Raw genomic sequence first — 12,314 nt, forward strand, 5'->3', positions numbered from 1 at the left:
AGTTGGTGATGTATACCGTATTCTAAAGAAAGATTTGGCTCTGTTCAAAAACCTTCCTGACCTCATGGCCGAAGAAGAACAAAATAATGTATTAACAAAAACACAGTTCACTGCCAAAGAAAAGGAGTTCCTGTAAGGACTGAAACAATAAATCTCCTCCATACTGAACTCCCAGAGGGAGTATGTTGTGTTTCCTCCTGTTCTTTATCAAAGTCCCCAAAATAAGCAGGAATGGGCAGTGACTAGGCACAGTCTCTACACACCTTTTTCCATGGAGTAATTAAGGCCTGCCTCAGAGTGAGAGAGCACTCCCTGCCCAGCTGTGCAAGGGAGAGCTGACACCACCACCACCACCAAGCATGAAGCTCCTGGGGATCGCCTTCTTTTTCCTAGCTGTACTCTGTGTTTTTGCTGTGGGAGGTAAGTTCTTTGGCTTTTTTGGATAGACTTGTCACATTCGTGGGGTGTTTTGCTAGCAAAAGCTTAGCTGTCAGTAGCTGGATGCTTTTTTTTTTTTTTAGTGCAGTGATTGAAAGACTGTGTGTTGGAGGAGAAGAAGGTACAAACTGGTAGTTGAGTTATATGTGTTCTGTGAAAAACTTTCCTGCCATTGTATTTTTGTGACAGCTCTCTTTCTAGGTGTCATGAAGCTCCTCAATCTGAGAGGAGTTAAAAGCAGAGGTATATTTACAAAGGTTTTCTGTTCTGGTTTTCTTCTTTGAAATAAAGCATCTTTTGTAGAAATGGCTTTAAGGGGGAATTGAAATGTCTGTCAGATTTTGCAAATAATGCTCTTGCAAATCAGATCCATCCTGATGGATTTCCTTGGCACTATGCCAGCAATGTTTGGCCAAGGGTATTTCTCAGAAATTATCTTAGTTTTGCCCCAAGGATATAGGTGCTTACAGCATTTATTGAGTGTCAAATAATGAGGGGTGCAAGCCCAAGGACAATATTAGTTACTGAGTGCAATATCTTTTAAAAGTGATTCTCGAGTGCACAGATTAAATCAAACTTTGTGGTGTTCATATGGTCACTGAACTGCTGTTTTCATTATTCTTTAGCTTGAAAGGTCATGCTTTTACAGTGGAATTAATTAGTAGAATGTGAAAGGCTGAGAGAAACTGTAACAAGGGCCAGAGTCTATCATCACCTTTGTCAAAAGATACATTTGAAGTCAGATCTGCTTTCTATCTGTATTTTCATTTGCTGACCCTCTGGTGTGAATACTTATAACTGAAGTTTCCACAAATGCTATAGATTGCCTGTAAGGGATTTTGTGAATCACAAGTTAAAAAAATGATAATACTAGATTAACTGATCTAAAAAAGTTAATCAACTTTTGCTCAGATTATGTGTTAAAATCTAGAAATGTCTTTTGTGGTGTAGTTTATGCTATTGCTTGGGCTCACTGCTGTTAGAAAAAAAAATCAATAAAGGAGATTAAAAATAAGACTGTGCCACAGAAAGAACTGCTTTTAAAACTATGTTAAGTAAGTACAAGCCCTGAAAATCTGTGTTGAGGTACTATTTATTCTCTGTCTGCTACTCCTAGTAAAAATAGCCTTCCTGTCATTGTTAAACCTTTAATTTCCCAACTTCTGAAAAGCAAAGTGGAGTTGGATCAAAAGGACCATATTTAACACAACAGTCCATAAAGCTTATCAGAAAGCAACATGCAAAGGTGGGAGGAATTCTATCAATTTTATACAATCCTTTCTTTAAAAAGAATTTTGTCTCCTCTGCGTGATATGAACAGGGCAGAACTGATGACAGTGAATAAGCAAATTTCATATAGGATATATTTGCTCTGAACAATTTTGGTTCTGTAAAAGTATTTTTTTAAAATGCTTTATTGCAAGGTAGACATGGTAGTGAAATTCTTTTGGGAAAATGTGGGGTATGTCTCTACCTTGTGAAAGTAAAAGAACGTAATCTGGTCAAGCCTCCTTCAGGCTAACCCATGCATCATCTCTTAAGATAGAAGCAGTTTTATTGTCCGTTATATAAGGTTGGACCAAAGCCTTTGGATTTCCACTGTTTGTTATTGCTAAAGTGGCCTGGACATCTGGGCTGTAATGGCAGGATCCTATAATCTGAAGAGAGAAATAGATGGTAAGGAGGCTGATGCCAGTCTTCCTTGTGCTGTCTCCCTTTTTTGAGCATTGGAGACAGCGGCAAGAAATTTCTCCAGTTGCTTAGAAACATTTTTCATATTTTAAAATTACACTCAGTAAAATTTAGTGAAGGTCAAATCACACCCCGGCATTATAATACTCCCTCCTCCAGGTTTTGGGGTAGTTTGTCTTCAAAGCTTACCAAGACAAGTAATGTGTGGGCTTGCAGCCTGCCTCTTCACATAATACACACAAGCTGCTTGTCTTTGTGTCTTTTGTAAATCATGCAGAAGTGGACAAGGATGTTTTCACTGTGGTTAGTAAAGAACGTACTAAGTCTCCTGTGGGGCTTCCAAATTTCATGCCTTGCCTTCAGCCTGTATGCTGGCTGTGCTTTCTTGGTAAATTTCTAATTCATCATGGGATCTTGCATCCTCAGAAGTCCCTAATGTTTTGATGGGATCTACCCTCTGTCAGAAAATTACTAGAGGCTCAGTTATGTACAGATAGGGAGGCCAGTAGCCTCCTGACAACTTGTCCCTCCTCTCGAAGCTTTTCTCAAATCTTTGAGAGCTAAATAACATGCTTAAAGCAGGAGTTCCTTCATGCTCATCTCAAGGTGTTCAGTCCTGCTGGCATATTGCCCTTTATTCTTACCTGGTCCAAAACATATTTCAATGCTTTCTGGGTTGTTTCACAGCATTTCAAGCTTTAAAAAACAGACAACACTGGAATGGGTCAAATATATTGCCAAAGGACAGTAATCAAATATAAATGCTCGAGTCTGCATTAAGATGTAATTACTTTTTAAATGTGTAAAGGTGAAGTTTGCTCTTCTAAAATAGGAGAGGAACTGGCATGTATTTATAATCTAAGTGCTCAAAGGTTACATCTTCCTGTGCCTTAGCTTTGTAATACAACATGGCTATGGCTACATAGCATAGCAGATGTCCTCCACAAAGTGCTTGTAGCACACCACACCTTCCTTCTCACTCAGGCACCTAGGTTTCTTTCTTGCAGAAATGATAGCAGAAAAGAGTGGGTCTGTGCTCCTCTTAGCATCAGTCTAGATCCAATCAGGTTATGCACTCAAATGGGGGAGCTGGAACTTACTGTCTTGTGTTGTAGTGGTACGGTCAGTGTGTTTATTAATGTCTGATTAGTGACCCCTGTTGACAGCTAGCAGTACCTTTCTCCAAGAGTGCCCTTGTCAAAACTGATGGCACTACAAAAAACCAAAGATGCTTTTTCATTTTTGAAAGGTAGGAGCAAATCTTTGCATTGAGAGCCTGGCTCATAGGCCACCGAAGCAATTTGGAACTGTTCCATTACACTGTGGATCAACCCTAAGTTATGTGCTTCTCAACCCCCCTCCCCATTAAGGGGATGCTGTGGAGCCTGGGACATCATCCCAACCCTACAACCCAGTAGATTAATCCTGGCTCCCAGGCTGATAGCTTGAGAAAAGTTCCACTAAAACAGGGCTCCTGTAGTGATTACATACATTTGAACTCTGCTCTTGTTGCTGTTAACTAGAGGAGATGGATAGCCTTTTCCTTTTCCATCGTCTCTGCTCTCAGCTCACAAGCCTCCAAGTCTTTTAAAAAATTCATTTTTAAAATTAAATACTAACTAAACCATTTTAAATAGTTAAAGCTTTTGAGGATGGTCTCCCCTCATGCTGGGTTATTATTCATGGCTGTGCTCTGGGAGAGACCAGCAAGGCACAGACTGTCACAGTTGGGTTGGTGTCTCATCTCTGAAAATTTGAGAAATGTGAATAGGCTTTAGATAACCAGCTGCTTTTTTACACCCTTAGCTTGCTTGAACCCAAACTTTGAATGTCTTGAGAGTTTGCCCGTTGGGGGGAAAAAAATGTTTTGGATGTTTCCACCGTTCCTAGCAGTTTGTAAGACTAGCTTTCTCAAAAATCAAATTGTTGTGCTGGAGCTTACCATGGCCTTTTACTGAGTTTTTGTTTCTGTACAGACTTTTTCATTCATTCTTTCTTCCTTTTTTTTTTCCCTGCTGCCACATTCCTTTCATTCATTAGAGCTTTCTCACTGGGCCAGTTTTGCCTAGTGGATTTTAAAGGTGTATTTATTACTGGGCAGAAGAAGATTGCTGCTTCTAGCCCTAAACCCAAATGCAAGTTTACTGCATTTACTGAGGATAGAAACAGATGGCTTGATACCTGCTTGATAAGGAGATTATGATTTGCAGCCAAAATAAATAGAAACTGAATTTGAAGGGCAAGTTGCCTGCAGCATTCGGCTCCAAAACTGAGAATACATAATGGCATATAACATGCCCAACAAATGGTTGTCTCTTCTGAAAATGTACCAGAATGTTTTCTCTTTTATTTAGCCGTCTCTTTTATCTGGATGAAAGTGTAGAGTTCACATTAAACTTTACTCCTTTATAAATTAGGAAAAACATCTGCTGAGGCTTATGTTTTGTTTTGGTTTTGTTAGGTTTTTTTTTTTTTCTAAATACGAAAGGACCTTCAATTTGGTCTCTGCTTGTTTATACATCTGAGTCTTGTGTGAAAAATCTGCAAAAATAGGAATAAAAAATAATCTTTAAGAAACTCTTAACCTAGGGAGGGGAGTGTTTTTAACTGGTACCATTCAGTGGCCAGGCTAATGTCACAGTCTAAAGATAAGTAAGGCCACACAGTAAAATCACATGGGAAAGGCATCCTTATTACTTGTGTTCTTCATGAAGGGGTGGTGGGTGTTGTTTGTTTGTATTGTTTGCTGAGACAACTCAAGGAAGAAGCTTTAATGGTTTTCTTTTGCAATTCTGTAAACAGGCTATGTTGGATTTGTGTGTGTAGCAGCTGTTATTTCCAAATACAAGTGAACAAATAAAGACCTGTCTCCCCTAGAAGACAAACATTTACTTTTGGTTTCAGCTAGCACTCTAAAAATAGGTGTCCCAGATTTAAACAGAAGAATCGAAATCCTGAGTTGCACCATGTCCTGCCATGCAAGCCACTGTTATTGTCCCAGCACGTGATCTATCAGGTAGTGATACCTTTGCATTCATCTTGTGAAAGTGGATCCTTGGATGCCCTTACAGCGGCACTCTGTATCAGCCAGACCTACCTACAATAGGAAAAGTGGTTTGACACAATTTAATATGATGCTATCTCTACACTGTGCCTCCTGAACCTACCTCCCCATGTGAGAAAGCTGTGCTCTAATGATCACTTGCTGATATAAGGGCTGTAAGGGAACAAAATTCAACAGGTATGATCTGCTGGGGTATTGTCCCCTTGCAGGAGAGGCAGCAAGGGGGTAGGAAGCCCTCTGATGCCACACACACATGTACTAGAGCCTGGTTTGGAGGGTCCAAATTAATTCCAAATGAATTTATTCTGAGAGTGGTGATACTCTGGAACAGGTTGCCCAGGGAAGTTGTGGATGCCTCATCCCTGGAAGTGTTCAAGGCCAGGCTGGATGGGGCTTTGAGCAACCTGGTCTAGTGGAAAGTGTCCCTGCCCATGTCAAGGGGGTTGGAACTAGATGATCTTTAAGGTCCCTTCCAACCCTAACTGTTCTATGATTCTTTTTCTCAGCAGCCAGGCTAGACAACAGCCCCTTTCAGGCCAGACTGACTAGCTAATGCTCCAAAAATTACATTTCAAACTAGTAACAGGACAAGGATTCTGCCTGCTTCTATGTGGAAGGTGGATCCTTGCTTGACTTTGGTACAGATGAAAATCCTAGCCAATTTATCAATGGAGTATTTTTACAACAAGTTTTAATCTCTTTTTTTCCAGTGGCACTAACATGCTCCTGGGTGTTAGCTGCATGTTGTAGATAGCAACGCATGTCTGGTTGCTGAAACCACAGAGCAAGTCATCTCACTGGTTTCACTCAAAACACAGTTTTGCATCATATTTATCTGCTGTAACCTTTCTGCCTTGTCTTATCACTCCAATTAAATTATGCGTTTTCCCGGGATGGGAGCACTACACCAGCCTTGCTGTCTGAAGATTTCTACGAGATATGTAATCGTTCTAAAAAGCACATTCAGTTTGTCTTAATGTCATGATTTCTCAGTGTGGTACTTGGTTTGAGTGGATGTAATCAAAACTATAGGGTTAAATCAGTTAAATCCCTGATTATATTAATGAGGTGTTTATGCTTCTCGCAGATTTCTTCTTTCATAATCTTTAACAGGAGATTAATATCATATTTGGACTTGACAGGTTTGGCTATTGATGCAACAACTCTTCAGAATGGCAAAAGCTTTGGATTTTAGTTAGTCTGACGAAAACAGTGCCAGGAGATTTATCTACCTGGCTGGCCAAGGATTCACATTATTTTCCTCTGTAAAATACCTTACTTATTTGTTGAGGTGTGTTTTCATTGCCTGATAATTATTTGAAGTGATAAGAGACCCATATATTCCTTCATTTTTTAACTAGTTTTCCCACTTCTTTGCATGCTCAACATTGAGTCTAGGCTTTCATTTGAAATACACTGTTAATAACCTTCTAAATGTTAATGCATGTGCTGCTATGTAATCCAGTGTAAGGACAGTTCTGAAATCATCTTCTTTGACAGATCAATTATCCCTCCTTGTCTCAGCATGGGTTATATATCACAGCAATAATAGATGATGTAAACACAAGTGTTTGCAAACTCATGCAGGAGCTATGGAAGTAAAAATATCACCAAACATTGTTAGGTGAAATGGCAAAAAGTTGAGGATTGGTCTGGCAAGAAACAAGAAATTCAAATGTTTTCACCCCCAAATTCCCCATGTCACATCCGGTAGAGATGACTTTTGGGTGACTTTGGATATGATACATGGCTAATGCTTCCACTGCCATTCAAAGTCCCCAAAAGCCAAAATTTGAGCTTTTTCTTTGTTCAGGAATTACAGGCACCCTGAAACGCCTACCAAGTTGTCCACACTTCATTTCCCCTTGACTCCTACAGACGGTCATAAAGGCTGAAGTCTGTGGCATGTCGAAATAAATGTTTGGGGCCAACATGCAATTCCATTGCAGTTACTCATTTCTGCACAGGACTGTTAAAATCTCTTTCTGACAACTACTGAATTCTTTGAATTACGGGGCTTTCTGGACATCCTATGGAATTTAAAGCCTGCTTTGCCACAAAACATACAGATCTTGAATATTATCCAAAAGCTGGCTGCCCAGAAAACCTAAAGCTGCTCTATTGTAATAGCCTATCTTTAGGAAGGTTTTTTTCTTACTAGAGTAGTTTATTAATATGTTTGCTGTGGTTCAGAAGGCAGTGAATGTATTTATGAAACTGTTGGGCTTCACTTGCAACAACTCACTAGAGTAGTTTCTAACATGTAACAAGAGGAAGAACTTCTTAAAGATTTATGCCAAATAACCCAATTGCCAAGATGTGCTGATGACAGCAAGGGTAGGACACAGCACAGGTATTAGAGGCAAAATATCACCCAGTGCAGGACTGGTTTTTGGGTCTATGCACATCTTATCCTGTCTAGTTCAAATGGCTTCAGAGGAATCCATCATTTCCCTTTGCAAGCCATTCCCTGTGCTAATGGTGTCATGTGGCTAGTGCGTCTCAATGCTGTTGAATTTAGATGAAGTAGTGCACAATTTATCTTATTGGCTTAGTGACGCTTTCTTGTGGTGCACTGTCTGCTTCCTCCCTAATTACATTCACCTTGCATTTCCAAAAACTGGCAAAAACTGGAAAATGAGGATTGGTTGTGTATGGAAGAAATGGCCAAAGCAGAAGAGCAGAAGGCTTTTGATTAGGAATGAAGGGGTGAACAACTCATTCGCAATAGTTGTAATTGTCGTGGGGAATAACATTACGCTAATTGCCAATAAAAATACAAATGATGTCTATAGCTGTTCACCAACATAAGATGATCAGCTCCCAGCTCACTGTGACTTCCCAGTGCACTGACTGAGACCCAGAGTTTGGACAAGCCTGAGCATCCTGATTATGGTCCACTTTCTGCTCCACTAGGAAGATGGTTGTCAGCGTGGGTGCTGGTGTGGCTATCACAGCAGTTTCCACTGCTCTTTGATAGTGTAAGGTCTTCAGTGCTGACCCTCTGCTTCAAGTGCTCTCCTAGTAACAGCTTTGCTTTTTTAATTCCTACTTTTGAACATAAAGCATGTGAGAAAAGCATTTCAGTTTCACAACTGAGCTTAGCAATTGTATCAGATTGAATACTCAGGTTATTTTGAATTTCTACCAATCAGCTTTGCAAGATACTCACAGACAAGGAGATCTTCATCAGCTATATATGCCAGTTACAGAAATCAGGTGTTTTCAAAGTATATCTTCCATCTTTGCATATAACCTATCTCAAATGACACTGTACTCCACTTTGGGCTTCCAAAGCTGATTTTGGGCTTTCCCTTTGGGATATTCTGTGTCATTTAACCTTTGTTCTCTAGGCAATGTGGAAAAGATGAAGAGGGACTCATTGAGCATGGAATTACATTAATTATAAAAGCAGTTCACAGTGTTTCCACAGAATTTTTCTGATGGGAACAGGTTTTTGATGCTCCAGAGGCTTTCAGAGCTTTGTCAGGAACAGTGTGGCATGGGCGGGTGTGGCTGAAATGGGTGTCTAGGCTGATCCAGGATGTGCTAAAAATAAATATATCATAGCAGTCACTACAGTGACCCTTTCCTGAATTATACAATTAGTCATGTTGCTGCAGATGCATTTGGATCACAAACATAGAGCAGAACTATCATTTTACTAACTGCAAAGAAGAGCTACCGATTGACCTGGGCCCAGCTTCCCCTCTGACTGTTTCATATCTGCCCTACCCAAACACACTCTTTCCTGGGAAACAAAAATAGGTTTGCAAATAGCATGGTAAGGAAAAAGCATTGTAAGCATTACCCAGAGAAGGATATAGTTTTCTCTTGGCTTTCTGGGTGGGGGTGACTTACACCAACGCTCCTGTTCTTTCCTGTTGCAGGGGAAGGGGCTCTCCTTTCTTTCTTCTTCTTCTTCTACTCAGCAATGCAGAATATGTAAAAATCTCTTTCTATATAAAACTGCACCCATTAAAGATATTTTCAAATTGATATAGCATGACTAACATAAGGAGGGGTGGCAGTTTAGTTTTCATACTATAAAATAACCCTTAGTAACTCCTACCTTTTATCTTACACATGGACAGACAAATATATCACCATCAAAGGGTGACAATCTGGTGATTTAAATAGCTTTAAAGGGTTTAATTAAAACCTATTAAATAGATTTAACAGGTTTAAATAAAGAGAAGCACAGAGCTTGGAGCCTTTGTCCAAGGCAGGCTGGAGTGCTGATGAGCATGCTGAGCACATTTATTATTTTATGGAGTGCAAACAATGTGCTCATCCCTCTGTAGAACACAGTAATAAAGATATCCACCAAACTTCACATAAGAGCAAAAAGTGCACTGAGAAAGCTTGTGATTAAAAGCCCTTGATAGGGAGTTTGCGTTTCTTCTGAGTCAATAAAAGAAACCATGAAACTGGCTAGTAAGTTCCCCAATTTCTATGGCCACATGTGCAGAGAGGCAAAGCATGCTGTGCTTGGGTTTTTTTTAGTACTCAATAAAACACGGAGTCACTCGTCCAACCCTCCTCAATACTTTTTTCATTAAGGGGGAGCCCTCAACAACCTACAGCCATGTTAGCTGGGGCCGGTCCTCGGCAGCTGCTTTTTCGGTATTTCTCGGTGTGGTGGCTCCCTGTGCAGAGGCTGTTTGCTGGGTGCTCTGGGCAGGCTTTGTGGCAACGGTGCTGTTTGCCTGGGGAATTAGTAACTCCTGGCAGCTGTCTGCTAGCGCTTGGTGTTGGGTCATGCTAGCCACACGCCTGGGCAAGCAAGAGGAGCACTGGGGCAGCGCTGGCACCAAAGCTGCGTTTCCTGCCTTCTCCCTGTTCCCTGCTGGAGAAATTGCGGCAGCTCCCGCCCTTTCCTTCCTCTCCTCAGCTCTTGCTGCTGGGCGCCTCCAGCCCAAGTTCCCTCTGCAGAGCCCAAGTCCCACATTGCCCCAGTTGCTGCTGTTCATTCTCAGGCCATGCAGGAGCAGCCCTGTCACTGTCTCCCTTTCCAGCTACGGGGCTTTGAATTTATGCTGTCCCTTCCCTAACATCTTCCTCTTTCTCCTGTTTTCTTGTGCTTTTGCTTTCTCCAAGAATGGTGCTGTGCCTTTCTGGCCCAGGAGCTTCTCCTTCCTGCCTTGGTGTCTTCCCCCATGCTCCTGCCCGTGTTTCTTCCCACTGTTTTGTAGCAGGTCCTCTCTGTCATGTTACAGCAGCCTACAAACCAGGACCAGGAGCTACACTGGAGAAGCAGAAAGTTGAACTTAAATAGAAGATCTCAACATGTAGGATTTGTATAGTATGTTTTCCGTTTGCTGCTGAAGAGAGGCGTGACTGAAAGGAAAGTAACAGCTTGGCAAACGGGAGGTGGTTTCCCACCTCCCTAGGCAGCAGCAGTCAGAGGCTTCCAGCTGGTTGGCATCAGGCACCGAAGAACATGGTCTCTCTCCCTGCCTTATGGTTTTTAGCATGGCCTGTAGTATCTGACTACAGCTCGCAGGGGTTCACCTTAAACATGACTGGTGTACTTTGTTCAGGGTCCACGTAGTCCTTATAGTTGCTATTGTAAGATATTCACAAGAAAGAAAATCCTGAGGAGAAAAATGGCTTGTATTTCAGGAGGCTGTGTTAAGAGCATTTGCAGAAGTGCAAAAGCGTTGTGAGACCAGGCTGGAAAAAAACTTTGCAATTCTTAACTTGTGATGATATTGCAGTGGCGGTGATCCACCATGGGACTGTTATTAGGGATGCAGCTTTCCTTACACCAAGTGGTATCACAGTGAGAATAGTTGTGTGCAGATATTATTACAAACACATCTGAGTGTGTGTGAGGCATGACATGCCTTGTGTATTGCTTTAGCATACTGAAGGAATATGAAGATGTGAAAGTTGTGTATTTTTCTTTGAGCTTGCTTCAAATTAATGAAGTTTGCAAATGGCTTTGTTTAATTTAATATCCTTTACCACACACTGTTATCAGCTCCAGCCATTCACTGGATTACATCAGAACCTTGATTCCCACTTAAAATCTAGCTGATATGACTACAGAGGAAAGATATAAAGTTTGAGTCCTTTAGGATTAAATGTACTAGAAAGACTATTGCTTCTATCAAATTAATTCTTTTAGAACACAATATCTGCAGGGTTTTAATATTTTATTTTATTATTTTTTAATTCTTGAATGTTAAATTCATAAATTTTTTATTTGTGATCTTAGAAGTTTTGAACAGGATGAAAGGAATTGATGGTTTCATGGTTTTGAGCAATACTGTTAAAATGGCACTTAAGTCTCTTCTAACAGTACATCCCAAGTGGAAGTTTTTGCAATCTGGAGGCATGTATGCTTCCTCTAAGATTTTTTGCAGTGCTTACTGATTTTCCAAATAGTTTGCGTAGTACGGGTTAGTCATTTTTAGCCAACCAGCGACTAACCTACGACCACAATTCAACACTGTTGTTTGATGTCACAATTTCAGTCTTAACAAAATACTCCAGATGAAAGTACTACAGGGATGACTGTTCTTAAGATTTATCAAACTACTGTAGATGCACCCTTCTACTCTTAGAAACATGCCTGTCTTGAACCTGGCAGATTTCCTGGCAATGCATTTCTCTCGGTATTAGGTGGCTCTTATTTGTGCACTTAGAATGTGGGGAAGAAAAAGCTGTATCTAGTGGAAGTAAAATGAACTGCAGAAATGCAGAGGGAGGACTGAAATAACAACAGTTATCTAAAATTATTCCCATTCCTTGCTCTGTCCTACGTTACGGCTTTCTGCAGTATTTTCAGAGGGTTGATTCTGCACTGAACACATGGTCCAAAGCAAAATGTTGAGAAAGCTGAGATCAGTTGCAAATGCAAACGTTGCGGCTTGTATCCATATGGAAGATCAAAATAATAAAATCTGAAGATGCAGTTGAGATCTTGACCTGCAAATATCTCTGTTTCATGCGTAACTCTATAAATGCTAGAATGTGGTGCCATTCTGCATTGCAGTTTTTTTCTAGTCCTCTAGAAAATAAGAACATACTGTTATTCCTCTTATCGATTGGAAAATGGGACACAGGGAGCGTCTATGTGGCAAAACACATAGAAATACCCAAGCTGGTCTGA

The 12,314-nt window shown here is 40.7% G+C and overlaps 1 protein-coding gene across 1 annotated transcript in view; it reads left to right on the forward strand.

The window, feature by feature from the left end:
- The first annotated feature begins 233 nt into the window (after nt 1-233).
- The window catches only part of EMCN (endomucin), a 57,356-nt gene continuing 45,275 nt past the window's right edge, over nt 234-12,314 (forward strand). Inside the window, exon 1 of the mRNA XM_074147877.1 lies at nt 234-420. Within this exon, the coding sequence (XP_074003978.1) occupies nt 360-420 (61 nt within the window). The 5' untranslated portion in view covers nt 234-359. The remainder of the gene's footprint in view (nt 421-12,314) is intronic.

This window comes from Numenius arquata, chromosome 5 (genome assembly GCF_964106895.1).
Source record: "Numenius arquata chromosome 5, bNumArq3.hap1.1, whole genome shotgun sequence".
Lineage (NCBI taxonomy): Eukaryota > Metazoa > Chordata > Aves > Charadriiformes > Scolopacidae > Numenius > Numenius arquata.